At 42.7% G+C, this 21168-nt stretch overlaps 1 protein-coding gene across 2 annotated transcripts in view; it reads left to right on the top strand.

Annotated features, from left to right (window-relative positions):
* Positions 1–20029, top strand: part of SGCD (sarcoglycan delta) — a 354310-nt gene extending 334281 nt beyond the window's left edge. For both annotated transcript variants that reach the window (XM_054168463.1, XM_054168464.1), the window contains 2 exons: positions 16424–16547; positions 18161–20029. In XM_054168463.1, coding sequence (XP_054024438.1) covers positions 16424–16547; positions 18161–18334 — 298 coding nt within the window. In that variant the 3' untranslated portion in view covers positions 18335–20029. The remainder of the gene's footprint in view (positions 1–16423; positions 16548–18160) is intronic.
* The last annotated feature ends 1139 nt before the right edge of the window (positions 20030–21168 follow it).

The raw sequence follows: 21168 nt of genomic DNA, 5'->3' as shown, positions 1-21168 counted from the left end.
GGGAAAACTGCAGTGGACTTAATATCTGAGGGACAGAAAAGTAACTCTTTGGCTATTTCCAAGATTTGTAAGAGGCAGCTGTCTCCCTCTCTCCTCCTGTTTATGCCAGAGTCAGGTTTTGTTGAAAGGCTTGTGTGATAGGACTCATGATCCCATTGGCAGGGTTTTTTACCCACAGAAAATTGTCCAGATTCCATGTGCATTGGAACCTAAACAAAGTTCTTCCTTGTTTTATTTTCCCTCCTGCTACTTAGCAGGCAATCAATATATAGTGTTAAGATGTCTGCAACAAGACACCTTGAGGGTGCAGGCAGTTGAGAAACAGCAAGGAATTCCAGGGGGGGTGGAAATTAATACCCTGCAGCTTTGATTGTTATTGGGTTTGAAGACTGTAAAATAACCATGATCTTTTCTTTTTCCTTTTCCAATTTGTCTTTGTTATTATTATTTTTATTTTGTTTGACCATGCTAAGAATTGAGGCTGATTTTAAGGTCAGATTTCCTTTCCTGTGTTAGGTTCCCAAGGTAACTCTACTGACTTGTTTTAAAGGCAGTACTTGGGAAGTCAGTGGGGTTATCTCTGTGAAACCTGGGGCTATTCCCACCACACCAGACTATCTGGAGAAGTTCTTTGTCCAGGTAATGGTTCAGGACCATGCTCTACAACGCAGGTGGCAGTCTGCTACGAAAAGGATTTTCAGATGAGTTGCCTTGGGCGCTAGGAGAAGTCAGCAGCAAAGAGTTGCATGTATCACTTTCCTGTGTTGGGCAGAATTGCATCCCCACCACTACTGTACTGCAGTAAACCCAGGGAGCATAGAATGTGCTTGCACGTGGCCATGGAGGCAGTTCATCACAGGCCTGGAAACCGAATTCCAGTGCTTCAACCACGAAGCCAGTTCTCCTACCTGCCTGCCTCTCTTTTTAAAATCAAAATGAAATGAAGTAAAATGAAGTGAAATTCCCAGCTAAAAAAAAACCTCTTCTAGGAAGGGGCTTTGCCTCTGAGTGGTATGGAGGCTTTTCTGACATTGGTTCATTTTTTTAAATCCCTTTCATTTCACCTCCATTTGACCTCTTCCATTAGCAGCTGTAATTCTCTCTTTGTTATTCGCTAAAAAGTCATATAAGTGAAGTTATTACAGTCAAACCACAAACTTGCCCAAGGAAAGATGGAAGGAACCTCATGGAAGTCAGGGAACGCTGAGCATTTTCTTTAAAGACTGCCAAACATTGCCTTAAAATGTATGTTTTACTCAGGAGTGATTATATGCATAAGATAAACAGAAAACAGTTTCATTTTTAGTTGAGGAGAAATTGATGCTAGGAATTTTCAAAACAGACTATTCCTAGAATTAAAGTAGTCCCTTTAGAGACATCTCTATACTCTTCTTTTCAGCAAGATGGGGTTGGTTTTTTGTTTTGTGTTTCCCAGTCTCTTTCTGCTCCATTCCTCCTTCCACCCACCCACAAAATCACGGTAATGTTCCTCTCTGCAGCATTTCCCAACCTATTTTCCTTTCCATATTTGAAGGCAAGAAATGAGCTGGACATCTGAAATAGCTTTAAGGTTTTCAGGTTTTAGGCTATCAAAGATCTGTGAGACAAACTTCTTCTAACACTTTCCATCCTTCCTGTTGTCCTGCCAAACTCCTCAATGGTGAAATGGCAGTCAGTCACATGGAGGAGCACTGAGCCCCCCTGTCAGCCTCAGCTGTCTTGCCCATTCCTTGGTTTGTCTTGGTGTTCCTCCAGAGAAGATGTTTGGTTTTCATCTCTTTGTATTCCCTGGTGCACAGTGTGAGTTGTACCAAGGAAAATTCTGCATATTGTCAAAACAGGTTACAAAGCAGTGCTTATAAAGGAGGGATGCAGACAAAGCTTACATCGCTGGATGCTTATGAAAAATTGTTTGTCTGGTTAAAAAGCAGGTTTCAGTTCAGCTAGGTTTGATACAGGAATGAGCAAATGGCTTCCAAGCTGGTTTATGCCAGAAATCAGACTGGAGACTGGTTGGTGCCCTATTCAGCAGTAGGACTCTGACCTAAACAGCACCTCTTTGTTATCTCAGCTTCAGCAACTAGTAAAAAGTTGGGGTAGACCTCATTGCTGCCTACAACTACCTGAGGGAAGGTTGTAGCCAGGTGGGGGTCAGTCTGTTCTCCCAGGCAACCAGCAACAGAACGAGGGGACAAAGTCTCAAGTTGTGCCAAGGGAGGTTCAGGCTGGATAGTAGGAAGAAGTTCTTCACAGAAAGAGTGATTTGCCATTGGAATGTGCTGCCCAGGGAGGTGGTGGAGTCGCTGTCCCTGGTGATCTTCAAGAAAAGACTGGATGAGGCACTTAGTGCCATGGTCTAGTTAGTTGGATAGGGCTGGGTGATAGGTTGGACTGAATGATCTTGGAGGTCTCTTCCAACCTGGTTGATTCTATGATTTGGTCAGATTTCATGATTGTCAGTGGTTTTGATACTGTAAAAGGTATTTCTTCTCACTGGAGCAAAGTCTCTGTGAGTGGTTGGACTGTCTCATACAAAGAAGTGTGTGCATGCTTGTGGTTAATTGAGGCTGGTTTGTGTCTGCCATGCAGCAGGGCAGGGAATTGCAGCTGGAAATGGGAAATGTGCTTCCAACCAGGGAGAAAAGCTGTGAAGAAATGGTGTGGAGGGTGAAAAGCCTGCCTAACTGTGGGCAGTAGCCCAACACATTTGAAAACAGGATGGTGCAGCATTGTGGCATAATAATGGTCTGGATATGAGGAGCTTGGATTATTTCTCTGGTATTATGCATGCAGACATACAACTGTACTGCTGGTGTAAATTGTGGCTGTGAAAGAGGCCACAACTTTGGCATAGGCATCCCTTTAAATGTATAATTTATGCATATTTGCCATTTTTTAAGTACAATGGGGAGAGCAAATGGTACATCTTCTGCACAAAAATGAAGAGTAAGCGAGAACCTGTTGTGTATCCTATATAGCTCTGATCAGAGAGGGGAAATTACTCCAGATTTGTGGTTGACAAGCTTCAGAAAAGATTCAACAGAGTGTGAAAATTGACATTTAGCAAACAGCAATACAGCCTTTATTATTTCGTGAAGCTGCTTGAAATAAACTGCAGGTTTTAAGCAAACTGTTTGGTCAGTTGTTATATTGGATGTTGCTTGTCTCATTACTGCAGTTAATTAAAAGGGGAACAAAAAGTCAAAGCCAGAGTCAATAAGTTTGTTAATAAAGATTTAATTTGGTGGAATCATTATAAATTGACTGTACAGTGAATGGATATGCCACAGGAGTATGAGTGTCTGAAGGTCTATAAATGGCTTTTCAGAAATAGCTGTCAGGTTGTAGCCAATTTGTCGTGCTAAATAAGCTCTGCAAATCCACTTAGGCAAGTGCCTGCGTGTTTCCAAAGGGTATCACCACCGAGTATGTGATGCATACAGACACACCTTCTTTTCTTTCTTCCCCAGCAGGTTTTCTTTTATTCTACCATGTCAAATCTTTTTTTTTTTTTCCTCCTTTTCTTTTAGTTTTGTTAGCTCTCTGTTTCTCGTTGTAAGTGATTTAGTATTAAGTCCAGTCTTTATAGAAAGAACAGAAAAATCATCTCAGAGATGAGCAAAAGTGAATCATGACTGCAGAAAGCACTGAAGGCTGAAACCTGTGCACTCTCCACGTGAGATTTTAATCTACCTGACCCTTTTCCTTGCTGTCTGACCAAATGGCAGGTAAAAAATCCCATGACAGACTTCAAAAAAAAGTTTAAAATGGAAACACAGACCAACATTTCATAAAGCAGTTCTGATGTAGAAGAAAGCACAAAAGTACAGAGGATAATGACTGCAACATTTGCATAGCACTGCACCCCTGCCAGTAATCCTCTCATTTGGCCACACTGGGTTACCACAAGAAAGTAATTTCTCTGTCAGTGATGACATGCTGCTCTGCTCAGCAGGAGAATTTAACACCCTGCAAACCAGACATGGGTCATGCCACCTTCTTCCAAAGTGGAGCAAAACTGCAAACTGTTGGAGTAGTGAACAGTTGGCCCAAATTGCCTCGTTGGTCACATACTGACTGTGCATGAAGATAATTGTAGAGCTCTGTGTATTCTCTATGGTAGCAAATGTTCTAGGGGTTAATCTAGCAAGCTTTAGCTGATTCAACTACCATCTTTCCATCAGATTTTATAATTTTAGACCAACTAAGGTGGCCTTTGTCCTCCTGCCACCATCCAGAAGCCAGTATAAACTTGAGGAAAAGGCCCTTTTTAAGCCTCAGGTGTTGCTGCAGGGTAGCTGTCCCTCTACCCACTCCAATGGCTTAGAGCTGCTAGGAGATTCAGTGGCCCCACAGACCTACTTGGTGATGTGTTCATCTCTCTTGTGTTCCTGTTAGACATCAGGTAGCAAGTGGCCCCAGTGAAGAGCTGCAGCACTTTGTTTCCGTTTCTTTTTTTCCCTCCCTGGGTTGGTGACAGTATGTCAAGATAATACCCAATCTTAGCAGCCTCTTCTGTAATTCTGTTTGAAAGGGTTTCTTCCAATTTATGCCTTTTAATTACAGGCTTTCAACCTTTAATTAGAAACTTACACCAGCCCAACCTTTGTTTCTGAAAAATGCATTTGTGGTTTAGGCAATTATGGTAACATGAAAAGTAATTATTTTCCTCCATGTTTGAAATGATCTTGCTCATTAATGCACCCCACAGGCAGAGCTTTTTAATTTATCTTTGTTTTCCATGCGTTTTATTTTCTTGCAATAAGTTATGTAACAAGGTATATCAGACAAGGGGGTTGGTGGGGGGAAAGGGTCGTTTATATATAGTAGATCTGGCATATGGAATCACAGAATCACAGAACTATCAGGGTTAGAAAGGACCTCAAGGATCATCTAGTACCAACCCCCCTGCCATGGACAGGGACACCCCTCACTAGATCAGGTTGCTCAGAGCCACATCCAGCCTGGCCTTAAAAACCTCCAGGGATGAGGCTTCTACCACCTCCCTGGGCAACCTGTGCCAGTGTCTCACCATCCTCATGGGGAAGAATTTCTTCCTACCATCCAATCTGAATCTACCCATTTGGAGTCTGTTTCTTTGCCACACTGGCTGTGCAGAGAAGCTGTAGTCAGTGGGAGCAGAGGTATGGCCATGCTGTAGCTCCAAACCCTCTGCTTAGCACACACAGACATGAAGGAATGTCCAGACCACTGCTTGACCAGTTTTGACCCAGACTACATAAGTTGTGATGAGAAACATTTGGTAGTGAGGTTTTTTTTGCAATCAAATTCATTGCAGACTCTTAAGTTCCAGCAAGTGGCATCAATATCAGTGCTAGGGCTTAGTTTGAGCTCAGCTTGCTCTGTGATAATGTCATTTACTATCCCACTTCTGATCAGGCCAGGAGAGGGAATGTCTGTCCTTTGCTTTTCCCTCCAGCCAGAGCTGACTCTCTGCTCCCTGTATTTCATAATGTCTCATATGGCTGGTTCCTGGCAGAGCCTGTATTAAAATCCAGGGCTATACCTTACAGGCTGAATCTTCTCAGTCTGACCTGTGTACAGTTGCTGTGGTTTTATTAGTCACAGCCGTGCTCTCAGCTGATAACACCACTGCCAAGGGGTGTGCATGGGGCACTCTGCCTGCTCAGGATGCAGCCCCCAACCACACAGCATCTTCCTCTGCTACATGAAGGTTTCCCACCATGGGATACACTGGTGACTCTGAATGTTCCAACTTGCCAATTAAGGCCAAAAGATTGAGCACAGCAGGAGAGAGTTAATCCTGCAGACAGCTCTCTGCTTGGGTCTGTCAGGCACAGGAGGGATTCAGAGCAAGACCAATCTGCTCACAACCCATTGGGTAAGGAGACTTGAAGTCATCCCTACACTTAAAACAGGAATAATTCATTTTGCATCCCTGAATCCCTTCCCTGGCCACTTAAATACATCAGCTTCTTAAAGCACATCTGTATTTACCACACATCGTTCTCAACTATCTCCCAATTTCTATGATAATTTCCTTCCTTGATTTATAAGCAACAGAATTTTTTAATTATCCAGATGATTTTAATTTTCTCAGCCATACCTCTACTTTGTTAAACATTAATCTCGTACTTTTTTTCTTTGACAGTCTCTACCCTTCCCCACGTCTTGAGTTCATAATGAAACTAGGTCTCAATAGTATTACATAGTACTAATTTCTCCCTATATTAGACGTTTTCTGTCTGATCTCTGCTTTTCCTTATATTTGCAAACCATTTCAGAGGTTATTTTAAAAGCCAAAATTAACACCTAAACCTTATAACATTTAGGACAGGTCGTACTTGAACATGTCCAGAGAAGTGCAGCAAGGCTGGTGAGAGGTCTTGCGTATAAGCATGATGAGGGAGCTGGGGTTGTTTAGCCTGGAGAAGAGGCTCAGGGGAGACCTTATTGCTCTCTACAACTACCTGAAAGGAGGTTGTAGACAGGTGGGGGTTGGTCTCTTCTCCCAGGCAACCACCAACAGAACAAGAGGACACAGTCTCAACCTGCCCCAGGGGAAGTTTGGGCTTAAGGTGAGGAGAAATTTCTTCACAGAAAGAGTAATTTGCCATTGGAATGCGCTGCCCAGGGAGGTGGTGGAGTGGTGGAGTCTCTTGAAGCCATGGTTTAGTTAGCCATGAGGTGTGAGGTAATAGGTTGGACTTGATGATCTCTGAGGTGTTTTCCAACCTTGTTGATTCTATGATTCTATATGTGACAGAACAAGAGGACACAGTCTCAAGCTGCACCAGGGGAGGTTTAGGCTGGATGTTAGGAAGAAATTCTTCATAGAAAGAGAGATTGGCCATTGGAATGTGCTGCCCAGGGAGGTGGTGGAGTCACCATCACTGGAAGTGTTTAAAAAGAGGCTGGATGAGGCACTTAGCACCATGGTTTAGTTGATTAGATGGTGTTGGGTGATGGAGACTCGATGATCTCAAAGGTCTTTTCCAACCTGGTTAATTCTGTATTCTGTATATAATTGCATCTTCTTCAGCAATTCTCATGCTGTAGCATGGGAGCCAATTGCAAAGAATTTAAAACTGTATTTTGATTCATCCATGTTTTCCTAGTTTACTGCTTTTTAGTACTCTGAATATGCCTCAGCTAGTGCAAAGTGTTCTGGAAGACTACAAGAGGGCATTTGCAGGGTGCTGGCAGTCAGTGTGTGCTTGAATTCTTGCTGAGGAAGGACTTTTTTTTTTAGAGAAAAAAAAAGATAAAATGAAAACTGGTTCTCATCTGCTTAGTCCTGCAAGCCAGTACCATACCTACAAACACCTTTGATTCCTCTTTTGTGTAGACCCATTCAAATCTTCTTGAGCATTAGTTGAGACTCTTCCTAATGCTGGCCTTGCCCTGCTCCCCAGTGGTTTCAGACTGCTCTGTTGTTACTCAATTAGCCTTCCCCCTGAAGCTGTACTCTGAAGAGATAGTAAGACATTTCCAGTTTGTAGTCAGAGAGTACTGTTTTCACACGGACTCTCTTTAGGAAAAGTTCACTAAGCACAGGACCTGTGGTTCAAACTAGGTGAAAAATGTCTTGACTGGTTCATTTGGCACTAAGCTAAAGGTAGCAAAACGAGCAGCAGATTTATTGCACTTCTTGGGATGAAGCACCTCCTTTTGTATTGCAGCTGTTAGAGCTCTACTTAAATAAATAAACAAATAAATAATAAAAAGGAGAGGGAGAAAGTTGTAAAAGGACATTTAAGGCATTAGCTTGAGATTGAATTAGCAGAGCTGAAGCAGAGAGAAATAGTCAGGATGTGATCGATTCAGTGCTCCAGGAGATGAGGATGGAGCAAGCACACAGGTACCCACACACACTCACACCTTCATCTGTCCATCAGCGACTGCAGCACTTCCAGGATCCAAGCAGGACTACTTATTCAGCTTGTTCACTAGGCTCTCTGGGCAAGGAAATATTAAAGCTTATGAACAATGTTAAGCACAAGGCTAATTCATATTATTTCTGTAATTTCTTTTTCTCTTTACTCAGCTTTGTACCAAATTTCTTTAGCAGCTGTGTTGCCCAAATAGAGAGAAGCAAAGATGTTGCACTCTTTGCCATTTGAACCAAACATCTTTAGCTCAATTACAAAAATACAGTTTCCAATAAAGCATAGAATCATAGAATCAATAAGGTTGGAAGAGACCTCAAAGACCATCAAGTCCAACCTGTCACCACAGACCTCATGACTACTAGACCATGGCACCAAGTGCCACATCCAGTCCCCTCTTGAACACCTCCAGGGACGGTGACTCCACCACCTCCCTGGGCAGCACATTCCAATGGCTAACAACTCTCTCTGTGAAGAACTTTCTCTTCACCTCCAGCCTAAACTTCCCCTGGCACAGCTTGAGACTGTGTCCTCTTGTTCTGCTGCTGCTTGCCTGGCAGAAGAGACCAACCCCCACCTGGCTACAACCTCCCTTAAGGTAGCTGTAGAGAGCAATAAGGTCTCCCCTGAGCCTCCTCTTCTCCAGGCTAAGCAATCCATCATTGCACCTTGTCTGGCAGGTCTCTGGCAGATTTAACTGGATTTTCCATAGGAATTAACCATGGTTTGTGGATAATAGCTAAAGAATTTTCATTCATTGTACACTAGCTCATGTTCAGAATTACTTGAGGCTTTGGACCACTAGCCATAGAAATCTGTTGGAGAGTATGGATGAACTGGAATTCTCATCTGTTAAAATTGCAGCATACACACTGGAAACTGTACAGTGATAACATGTTCTTAATCCAAACAGCATTTATAGCAATAGGCAGGATTTACAATGGGATGACATGATAATAATATATCCTTGTTTACTTCTGTAATTAATGTTTCTGAAGAAAATACCCTGGAAACCTTCCATAAGCAAGATTTATTTCTGTTGATTGAGACTGCAATCAGATGGCCCTATTCAAACACTAATTGGTGTGCTTCATTAAAATGTAATTGAAAAGAAGATTTGTGTCAACACTAGGCGATAAATAACACAGATACATATTTTCTGATTAGTGAGAATCTCTTCTGTAAGCTCTCAGAGTGCTTACTGCCTTTTGTGCTGGGCCATGCATGTCATACTTTGTCAAAATCATGGTATGGTGGGAACACACATCATGCACATCCTCTTTTGGCTTTTAATCTCTCATTCTGATGAGAGCCAGCTCCCTTTTTTTCCCCTCTTTCTTGTTTTGTATTAAGCTCACTGTTGTTGCTATATATTAGCTTATTTTGTTCTCATGAAATGGCAGTATCTTCTAGTAAGAAGGAGATCTAGTGACAAAGGATAGAGCTCCAGGGTAGAGCCTTTTGCTCTTTGGGAGATGACAAGACTGCTTAAAATTGCAATCAGTTGAGGTTTTCATCAGGTGAGTCCAAACTTTTCCTGTTCCAATACCAGCAAAGGTAAGACAAATTAAGTAATAAGAATAATAAAAGTCATCCTAGATCTAGAAACTAAGCACACTTTCTTTGCAAGTCAGTGAAAGCTAATTAACTTTCAGTTCTTATTGTGATTTTTTTTTCTATGAATATTGATACAGAAGATAACATTCAAATAATAGAGTCAGAAATGTAAGTACCTGTGAATGGGTGATCCCATTGATTTCACTGAAGCAAGGGAGGTAAAACTGAGAATGAATTTCAACCTGAGATGCTGGTTCATTACCACCAAATTGATGGAGCCCTACGTTTACTTGCTAGCATAATTTACCAACTGTATGAGATGTAAGCAGGCACAGTGGTAACATTGGCTAATTTTATGCTCAAAGTGAAATCTTATAGCTGGTCAGATGGATACCATAAGAAATAATTAGAGCCATTAGAAATAATGGGCTACAGCTGCAGTAATACATGCTGTATGCTCAGTCCAGAGGTTTTTAGCAAAATTAAATTAGCTCATGTTACCTCAGTGCTGCATCATATGCTTCCTCTTGAGAGTGAACTCAGAAGGAGCATACAAGCATTGCTACCTCCTGAGAGTAAATGTCTCTTTCCATTTCCATACTGCAAGAAAAATTTGTGCCCTTCCACAGGATTCTTCCTGTGGAAGACAAGAAGTTCTGAAGCTTGAGGCCATTCCTTGTTGGGGGAGGAAAAAAGAAAACAAAAAAAAAAAGAAGGAAAAGTAATAAATAATTTCAAAGCGCCAGCAATAGGTCCCCAGCTCACATTAACTCCTTTCATCCAGCACCAGAACAAGAGGACACAGTCTCAAGCTGTGCCAGGGAAGGTTTAGGCTGGATGTTAGGAAGAAGTTCTTCACAGAAAGAGTGATTGGCCATTGGAATGTGCTGCCCAGGGAGGTGGTGGAGTCACCATCACTGGAGGTGTTTAGGAAGAGATTGGATGGGGCACTAGGTGCCATGGTTTAGTTGACTAGATAGTGTTGGATGATAGGTTGGACTCGATGATCTCAAAGGTCTTTTCCAACCTGGTCTGGATTATTCTATTCTATTCTATTCTATTCTATTCTATTCTATTCTATTCTATTCTGTTCTGTTCTGTTCTGTTCTGTTCTGTTCTGTTCTGTTCTGTTCTGCTCTGCTCTGCTCTGCTCTGCTCTGCTCTGCTCTGCTCTGCTCTGCTCTGCTCTGCTCTGCTCTGCTCTGCTCTGCTCTGTTCTGTCCCGTTCTGTCCCTCTGCTGTGCTGCAGCTTTTGGTACCAGCAATGAATTGCAAGTACAGAGAAGGACAACAAAGTTGGTGAGGGGTTTGAAACACAAGCCCTATGAGGAGAGGCTGAGGGAGCTGGGGTTGCTTAGCCTGGGGAAGAGGAGGCTCAGAGGAGACCTTATTGCTCTCTACAACTACCTGAAGGGAGGTTGTAGACAGGCAGGGGCTGGTCTCTTCTCCCAGGCAACCAGCAACAGAACAAGAGGACACAGTCTCAAGCTGCACCAGGAGAGCTTTAGACTGGATGTTAGGAAGAAATTCTTCATAGAGAGAGTGATTGGCCATTGGAATGGGCTGCCTGGGGAAGTGGTGGAGTCACCACCATTGGGGGTGTTCAGGAGGAGACTTGATAGGGTGCTTGGTTGCATGGTTTAGTTGATTAGATGGTGTTGGATGATGGGTTGGATGCAATGATCTTGAAGGTCTCTTCCAACCTGGTTTATTCTATTCTATTCCAGTTTGCAAGAGTGCTGGACCCTGGCAAACATTTTTCCTTCCTGAATTTTATTTTGGGTTTTTTTAAAAGGAAATTCTGTCCATTTTGTTGTAAGCACATCAGCAGCCCCTAGCTGCTGGTGGTGCTGCCATCACATCTGTAATATCCTCTCTTCTCCCAAATTCCAAAGGCAGGTCATAATAGCGAGGAAAACAGCACATTATCCTAGAGGGGGTGAAGGGAGGGATGAGAAGGAAATATAATCCACGGTACTGGAGTGATTAATGTGGCTGTTTATGATGAAGAAACTGAAAACTGGAAATCTGGGTAAGTAACGATCTTTCCAAGTGAATGACTTCCACTGAAACCACAATACAAACTCCTGTGCTGACCTCCTTTAAATTACTGCTGAAGTTTTCAAAGCAAAGCAGGGATGGCACAGAAAATTTTTCCTCCCTTGTTGATTCCCAGGAGCACAACATTTGCAGTGATAGCTGGAGAGGAGTCACTGTGACATGCCCACATGTCATCACCTCTCTTTAAAATGTGAGATGCTTCGGTGATAGGTATGAGTAAAAGGGCTTAAGAGGCACATTTAGCACTGTCTATTAAGCATGGTGTGCTGGAGAAAGGCTTCCCCTGCATACATCATCTCACACATTGATATGCAGGCCAAGTGTGCTCAGTGGGAGGAACAAGACCAACAGTATTTTTGATGAAGGTAAGAGCCTAATATTGCAGCTTTGGAAAGATCAGTTATCCATCTGCCAACCATCTATCTCTGGCTATGGTACTTACCTGCCCTCAGTTATTGCAGTGTGTAACTGCCTCACAACCGCTAATATATTTATCTTTTTATCCTCCCTGTGGAGTTGGGAAGTGCTATTACCTCTGTTGCAGAACTAAGAACTGAGATTAAGGGTCAGATTTGTTATGGCATTTAGGTGCTCAATGGGATTTTCAAGAGTCCCTAACACTTGTTGTAGGAAGTGAATCCTGGGTACTGTGATAGTTCTGAAAATCCTGTTAATTGTGCCTTTTCTTGTACAATTTTGGACTTACATGACACCTACCAGGAGACTGTAGGTGAGACAGGAGCAGTTTTATGGTAGTATCTGAAGGGAGGTTGTAGCCAGGTGGGGGTTGGTCTCTTCTCCCAGGCAACCAGCACCAGAACAAGAGGACACAGTCTCAAGCTGTGCCAGGGGAGTTTTAGGCTGGAAGTTAGGAAGAAGTTCTTCACAGAAAGAGAGATTGGCCATTGGAATGTGCTGCCCAGGGAGGTGGTGGAGTCATCATTACTGGAGCTATTTAGGAAGAGATTGGATGGGGCGCTTGGTGCCATGGTTTAGTTGATTAGATGGTGTTGGGTGATAGGTTGGACTTGATGATCTCACAGGTCTTTTCCAACCTGGTTAATTCTACCCTACCCTACTCTCTTCTCTACTCTACTCTACTCTACTCTACTCTACTCTACTCTATTCCAGTCTATTCCAGTCTAGTCTAGTCTGTTCTGTTCTATTCTATTCTGTTCTATTCTATTCTACCTCAGTCTTGAATTCAGCAAGCTGCTACTCTGTGGATAGTGGTGAATTTACTTTCCTTGCCCAGCTCTATGAAAGAAGTGAGGATCTAGTCCTAGAAATACTGGAGCAAAAATAAGCAGCACCCATGGACAATAAAAAGGGCTTATGTGCCAATTGCTGGGATGGAAAATTCAAGAGCAGGAGCAAATAATGAAACTATCTATATTCACGCTGCCACCTTTCCAGCCTACTGCTGTAAGTACAGGCTTACACCTAGCCACGAGATGTGAATCCTACTGAAAGCTCCAGAGTATCTCAGTGGAAAACAAATGTTGATTTTGAACAAATTATCTGTTCATCGCTGAATCATTTTCTTTCATTATTAGTCTCCAAATTGGTTCTGCTCTGGAAGACAGAATTAGGTTTAAAAACAAAGTGTCTCTTAAACACTTGCTTCAAATGAAAGTATTCAGTAAACATTACTCAAACCCCCTGGAGCATAAAATCCTCAACTGCTTTCTCTGGCTTTGCATAGATTTTTTGACTCCTGGTTTAAAGACAAGTGTCTCAGGGATTCATTTGGGATATCAGAAAATAATCAAATTAAATCCTTTACAATCATCTGCCCCTCGAATGCCAAGGGCAAAAAACATTACTAAGACCTTTCTGTCCTCATTTACAGTAGCATAAATTGGGACAAAAGTCCCATGCAAACAGTAACACCAAATTGAACATATAAGAGAGAGGACGGTCAGACTTCAAACCCATGGCACAAGTACAAAGCCGTGTAGGCTACAAGCCCAAGTTTCTCATGGCTGAAAGAGTTGTACCTTGCTGTTATAGTATTTGCAGTCATTTCCATAGTTTTAAGGTTCAAAGTGGTATTTTTAACATTAAAGGTTTGAGTTAATTCAGCATATCAGCAGGATTGCAACTGTCTGAGCTAGCGATTTAGGATGGCAGAGTGAGGGTTAGCTCAGCTAACTAAAACACATGGGCTGCAGGGAACAGGGTGGGTTGCAAAGCAGCAGCAAAGCCCCAGTGCTACATGCTTGTCCCATGTTACTATTGGGAGGTGCTTAAGAGGGTTCTTCATGCCTCCATGAGGCAAGAAGCTTTAGAGGGCCTCAGACAGGTCTAATTGCATGGATTTTCATTAGCATTTGTACAAAGATGTTATGCTGCCTGTAGGTTTTCGTTGGTTAGAGAGAGAGAGAACACTACTCGGTCGTTTACCTGCACTAGATAATATGGTCCTGCTCTGGCAAGGGGATTGGACTCGACGAGCTCCAGAGATCTCTTCCAAACCCTAACATCCTCTGAGCCTGTGATTTTCTTAGGTATGAAAAGAGAAGGAAACTGTGGGACAGTGTTATCTAACAGACTCTCAGGTAGTTGCTCAAAGCATGAATTTAACTTGGTTTGATGTTAGGGGGACCTGTGTGCACATGGGAAAGGAGAAGGTCCCTCTTAATGCTTCTTCACTGTGGGAAGACATTCACCAACTTCCCAGCTCTCCACACTCTCCAGTAAAACACTGATGTGGGACTGGGTGGCTGCTCCAATACAGAGCAGGAACTGAATGCTGCTGCTGCAAATGAGGGCATTTGCACTGTGGTGTCTGAACACTGTTCTGCACTTACAAGATTTATTTCTCAGTGGGCAGAAGAGCTACAAGATTAACAGATGAACAAATATATTGAGACAGCCAAGACACCAAAGAAATTAAAGAGTCGCTGAGTTGTTGGAGAACTGAAGAATCACCTGGCCATGGTTCTGTGGATTATTTTATCCTTAGATTAGCTCAGATGTCTTGGGGTTTGGACACATCCTTTGGTGAATTTAACTACAATGACTTAAGACATTACTGACCTCAGCTCTCTGCTTCTTCTCTGGAGCAACCTGCCTCTGGAACAGAGGTGGCAGGAGGGAGTATGTGTCTGCATCTTAGCCACTGCAGCCTGGATTCTGGGGACTTAGAGCGAGCAGATTGTCCTTCGTATTTCAGGGTAGATACCAGCTTGTGATCGGCCCCACAAAGAATGAGAACATGCATCTCTAGGGATGGTATGGGGCAGTTAAGCCACCATAATGAATGCCACCAGAGTGCATGTGCTGTGTGCTGTGGCTCTTTTTACCATAAAGAAATTCTGACAGATAGTGGAAGGGCAGTTATTGCAGTTGGAAGGTCAGAGGGAGTCATTTGCCAAGTAGCACTATTTAATGTCAATCACTCTTTGCAAGGTTTTTCTCCTCCATGCAATCTACAATTCAATCAGGTAAAAAAAAATATAAAATGTATCAACAGTCTTAGTCTTAGGTTCCTTGTACAAGAACCAGCCAAGAGGGCGATAGCAGTGGAAGGATCAGAAGAAGGTTTATGTAAGATGTAGCTTCCCTACAGAGAGTAAAGAAAAAGCAGCTCAGAAAGATTGTGCAGAGGCTGCTAACCATGAGACCATGCTCGTTCCTTGGGCTGCATATGCCTCAGTTCTTCACTGAAATTTAGATTTAGTTGAGTCTGCCAGGAAATTACAGATGAGTTTGGGTTCATGAGGGAAAGGTGCTCAAAAAGCAGCCATGACGGCACCAACAAGGAGGAGAGTTGAAAAGTGCCATGCAGTGCCTTTGCTTTATTGAACTGTTGGCTGCAATAAATACAGCTGAATTCCCTCAGTCTCCCATAATGCTGTCTCAGTACCAGCAGGAGTCCATTTAAGAATACACTTGCTTGCACAAATGATTATATACAAAGAGCAGAGAAACAGCTGAAGTGCCTCTGCAGTAATGCAAGTAAATCCTAAAAGCTGCCCAAGTAACCCCAGTGGTTGTGTGATGCCCTCTGTTTCAGTTTTGTTAGTGCTGTCTGCCCAAAGCAGTAGAAGCAGAAGAGTGTCTGCTCTCTCTGCCTGCTTCCTTCACCTGAGGAGATCAGAGTCTAGACTTTGTGACAGTACAGTAAATAAATGGTGATGAAACCAACTAAGAGGATATTCCCAAAGAGGAAGAATTGGTTTTTATTATCATTTTCAATACAGAAAGTCATAAGAGACTGTATTATAGAGAACAGAAGAGACAAGTATAATGCAAACCTATGAATGGATTATCAGCATGGAAGAGTGAACCTCCTACTTCTGCATCTTACAAGGTTAAACCCAAATGCCTGAACCAAATGGTTTAGCTGTGTTAGTGCTATGACAGGGTTGTCATATCCCTGGGTGCTGTATTCATGGCTAGGAGGGGGTCAAAGCACTGAAGAGGGGGCCCTGGCCCTGACCAGGAATTTTGAGGTCTTCAGCTGGGTCGTTTTCATCGCTTTTCTTATGTCTTCAAACCCTTCCAGTCTTCATACTGTAGGGAGTCTGGAGAACTAATTTGTTCCTGCTTGAACAGTGCCTTGAGTAAGACAAGTGCTTGCACTCTCTGTGTAGGTATTACAGCTTTGCTAATACCACAGTTAGCACTGATGAGTTAGAAATCTGAACTTGCATATGAGTGAGCTGATCATAGCAGGTTTATTGCACCCCAATATCTTGCCCCAGCATTTAAAGCATAGCAAAGTCGATGTGCACCGTAAGCAGGTTGGATTTGTGATGTGTTCTACCACAGTGGGCATGAGTTCTTCCCACTGACTAAAGCAGGCATGCGTCTGAACATCAGCAGGTCCTAAGGTGCCATGCAGTGGACAGTGTGCAAGATGCCAGCCTGAGATGAAGCATGACTGTAGAACACACTGAGCTCTCTAACTCCCCTTTCTCTTACAGGTTGGAGTCGCCTACACGCGCGCTGGTGATGGAGGCTCCAAAAGGCATCGAGATCAACGCCGAGGCTGGCAGCTTGAAAGCCACTTGCAGGACAGAGCTCAGGCTGGAATCCAAAGATGGAGAGGTAAGTGGAAGTCATCAAGACTTGCAGCAAAAACAAACTAAGCTACAAATCCCCTCCAGGTTTATATCCTTCTGAGTCACTGAGCTGCTCCACTTGAGCCACTGGCGTGGAGGCACTGGTGAAGCAGGACTCCCTAGCTTAGTTTCTGCTAGCAGTGATTGGACATATCATATGCAAACAAGCCCCACTCTGTGGCAAAGGCTGATTCATTATTTTTAAAGTGCTTGGATAATAGCATCTGTTGTTCAAGCAGATTTATGCAGCTGTAAAATACACAGTGCTCCTAAATTCTTTGTTTCCTTGTCACTTTAAAACAAGATTTACTTGGCCAACATAATTAAATCTTTTATCATACCTTTTTTTATATAAGAAGAGCTTAATATACCTTTATTGATCTGAAAAGCTTTTGCAGTTGATGTTTTCATTATGGGAAGAAAGGGAACATCGAGAGGCACAGGTCACTGCACTGGGGAAGCTTCCAAAGGGAAGCTTAAGAGTAACTAAAACTGATTACAAAACAAAAGTAAAATAGATGCTGAGTTAAGCATCTTCTGGTGTCTCAAAGATACATGGGCTTATGGTTCTCATCCCCTCCTCCTGCCATAATGATAGAAGACATCAAAGGATGTGGCTGAGGAGCTTCTGGTGGGGAACCCTCCAAGAGCCTCAGCAGGATCTTCCTGTTGAACTGAAACTTCCCAGCAACAGGGCTCCGACACAAGGCCACATTTTGCTATCTTAGTGTCAGGTATAATATATAGAATGGGCTTTTTATTGCAATTTCTGTCCTAAGCATTTGCATTTTAAGGCATTCCATACCCAGACCGTGGGTGTTAACAAATAAAACCTCTCCAAAATACAGCCCCTCTACCTAATGTACTGTAATTGAAACATTTGCCTTAACGTTTTTAACACTAAGTTGCTTTAAAAATGCATACATTGACCTGTCTCTTTCAGGAGATTAGATAGTTGGATACTAAACTGGGGGCTTACTGTAATTGCAAGATAAGAGCAAATACTCTCAGCCACCCTGTAATATTCTGGTGTGCAGGTTATGGCTCTGTGCTCTTCTCAGTGATGCCACATGTCTAAGAGCTGCCACATGTTCACTTTTATGCTCTGTTTTAGAAGGAGAAGTTCAGGTCTCTTGTGGCATGGAAGTTATTTTTAACATACATAAAAGTGTTACATGTGTGCATAAAATATAAATAAAAGGCAGTGCTGTGAGCCTGCAAGGTAGCAACGGGATCACAGAAGTCCTGGTGAAGGAGTAGAGTCTTTGTGTGGAAGTGAACTATACGTGCTCCTCACCCAGCGGTGGGCTACCTTTGGGTGGGTTCACTCCTACACAGATGTGCCCCAATAAGCTGCAAGCCAAGGAAACATGGTTGGCAGATAAGCAGAAACAAGCTGGAGGTCTTAGGTAGCTCATGGTAAAGGCAGGTTATATGCTCACCCAGCTTAGTATCACTTTCCCATCCTAACAGACTTGCCTACCCAGTCTTTGTAGCCGCTGAGTTGTCCGAAGGAAGCTTCTTTAAACACAAGATCAAAAAAATTACAGCTCTCCACTAACTCTCTCTCTCTCTTTCTCTCCCTCCATCCAACTTCAGATAACGTTGAACTCTGCAAAAATCAAACTACCTAACTTGCCTCAAGGATCTTCCTCTTCTGCAGGGTCCAGGCAAAAAATCTACGAGCTCTGTGTGTGCCCCAATGGGAGGTTATTTCTGTCTCAGGCAGGAACCAGCTCGACCTGCCAGATAAATACGAGCGTCTGCCTTTGAGAGACAATTTGCGGTGGGGGCATCACAGGCAGCACAAAAGCCAGTTCTGGTCTCACAGATTGCAGCTGCCAACTATTTTTACTAGAACACAGAAAGCCTATCAAAGACTTTTTTTTTTGGTGTGTGCGCGCGCGTGTGTGTGAATATCTATATAAAAAGAAGAAAATATATATATAAAATATATATATATATATCCTCTGTGTAAAATGATGTTTCAGTACAAGGAATCCCAGGGTGACCCTGTTACATTTGTGTAGCATTTCTCTTTCCCACACCAAAATTTACTGGTACAATCTGCTCAATTGGATTCGATGCTCCTCTGGACCCTTCTGTACGAGTATAGTTTACTGATCACCCCTCGGTTTTTCGGTCGTGTTCTCAAAGCAATAGGATTGCTGTCTGGGCAACACCCCGGTAGGCCCAGCAATATACAAAGGGAAGAGCAGCATCTCTGATTATTTTTGCACCACTGAATCAGTGGCATAAGGAAAATAAACAAAATAACCCCAACAAAATAGCCAGATTGCTAGAGTAATCTGAGATAACCTGAGGTGAAATTACACTCTTCGTTTTTCACCTGAAGCGTGGTTGCCTGTTGTGAGAGATGGATTGCACTTGGGCAGTAGAAAAGTCTAGATCTTGCTGGAACAGTCATGTATTTTTCTAGAGAGGTTTGAGACTTGTCTGTGCATGGCCAAGGCAGCCTTGTGCTATTCAGATGTGACACATTAGCTCTAACCCTACCCTAAAGTCACCTATGTGCTAACAAAATTGGCATTGCCTCTGGTTCTTGGAAGGCAAAAGTTGTGACCCTGAACCTCTTTACTTAACTGGTGTCCTGGATCCACTAGCATCTTTGGTTTTCAGAAGATGTGGTGTGGAGATTTAAAATTTGGATGTTGCCTATCAATACCTATAGAAACAGAGAAAATGACCTGTGGTTGTACCCACAGAAACAGAGACATTCATCCAAACCGAGTGTGTAATACAGGTGCTGTACCAGAGTTTCTGTCATCTTTCTTTTCAGGATATACCATCCAAGGTCACTTGGATTTGGTGGAGATTGCAATTTTCAGAGATGCTGACAATGAGACAGCTATTTTTTATCATTTATAAAGATTGTTACAAAGCCAGGTTACTGGAAAGCAATGGCTTTGGATGGTGGTTCCCCTAGAACCTGAGCCCCAAAAACTTTGTGGATGATTTTTTTTTTTCATGGTTGCAAGTTTTCCTTATTTTTTCAAGTCTAGGAGCCACTTACAGGCAGGATAAAACACAAAGTCTTACCTGGTAACATTACTTCCACTGCTCAAGTTTTGAACAATAACAAGAAGAGCCCAGATCATTGGATTCTGACCCATAATTGCATCCACATGCATGTAAAAAGCCTTGGAAAAAAAACCCCACAAATATACTAATTACTGCAAAAGTAGCCAAGTTGCAGTAAAACTTTCAAGGACCAGAAGGTTTCTAAGCCACCAAGATGCTCTTGAAAATATTACCTCATGTGCAACTGTGACAGATCTGTGCCCATCCATTGTGGTACCTAAGCCAAGCTGGTGGTCTTCAAGCTATCTTCAAGATCAAATATAGCTGACAGAAAGAGTCAGAAACAATTTATCCCTTTCCATTTTTAACAGATTCCATGTATTTTCATGTGGTCTGGAGAGTACCAGGGTTTGATTGTTTTGTTGTTTTCTTTGTTTGTTTGTTTGTTTTTAAAGTGAATTGTTCTGTCTTAACCCAAACCTGACTGCACTCATAGGGAAGATTTCTATGGAGTTTAGATTAGATGTGTTGCTGCCTAACAAAGCAGCACTCCCTTAAAAATTTATTCCTGAAATAGGATTGAACGATCTACTTTTATTTCAGTAATGCTTTCTGATTACTTAATGAACTCAAACTACTTGTTAATGAGTGGTTCCTGTAATTATTACGTCTTGAGTCAATGTTTGAATGCAAAGGGTCACCCAGGATAATAATTGTATTGGGACACAGGACTTTACCATCTCTGTTCAAAGAGGGGAATTGTGCCTATGCCTTAAGTCAATGCACTCAGCAAGGAGAAGCACATCATATTTATCTTGTTCTTAAAACTAGTTTATTTGGGGGGGGGGGGGGGGGGGGAAAGGAGGGTGTCTTGGGAACTGATTGTGCAACTTAAAACAGATATTAATGAAATGCATTAAGACTGTAGGGGCATCTAGAGTGATACAGACTTTTTTTTTTTACTGTGTTAAATATAGCAAAATACTGTTTGTGTACGTTACCTCTGGGACTGCAACTCAAGTCCCACTCATAGTCCTGCACTTGCTGTAGAGTTTCTTTTCCCTGTTTCATTTAATATCAGACACAACTCTTAGAGCAAGAATGGTCCTATTCGTAAACAAATCTCAAGTGAGCAGTTGTGAAGACAGGTGCTGCAGGAAGAGAATCGGAATTACAGAATGGTTTTGGTTGGAAGGAACCTTAAAGATCATCTACTTGCATCAACCCTGCCGTGGGCAAGAACCTTAAAGATCATCTAGTTGCATCATCCCTGCCACAGGCAGTGACACCTTCCACTAGACCAGGTTGCTCAAAGTCCCATCCAACCTGGCCTTGAACACTTCCAGGGATGGGGCAATGACAGCTTCTCTGGGCAACCTGTTCCAGGGTCTCACCATCCTCGCAGTGAAGAATTTCTTCCTTAGATCTAATCTAGATCTACCCTCTTCCAGTTCAAAGCCATCGCCCTGTACAGAAAATGAGTCACATTAACTTTCCAATCCCTGGGAGTGTTAATGCTGGTGAGAAAGGCAGGGCTGGACACTGGGACTGACCCAGCAGGGATG

Source organism: Dryobates pubescens, chromosome 16, assembly GCF_014839835.1.
Source record: "Dryobates pubescens isolate bDryPub1 chromosome 16, bDryPub1.pri, whole genome shotgun sequence".
NCBI lineage: Eukaryota > Metazoa > Chordata > Aves > Piciformes > Picidae > Dryobates > Dryobates pubescens.
This window is presented reverse-complemented; position numbering and strand designations above follow the sequence as displayed.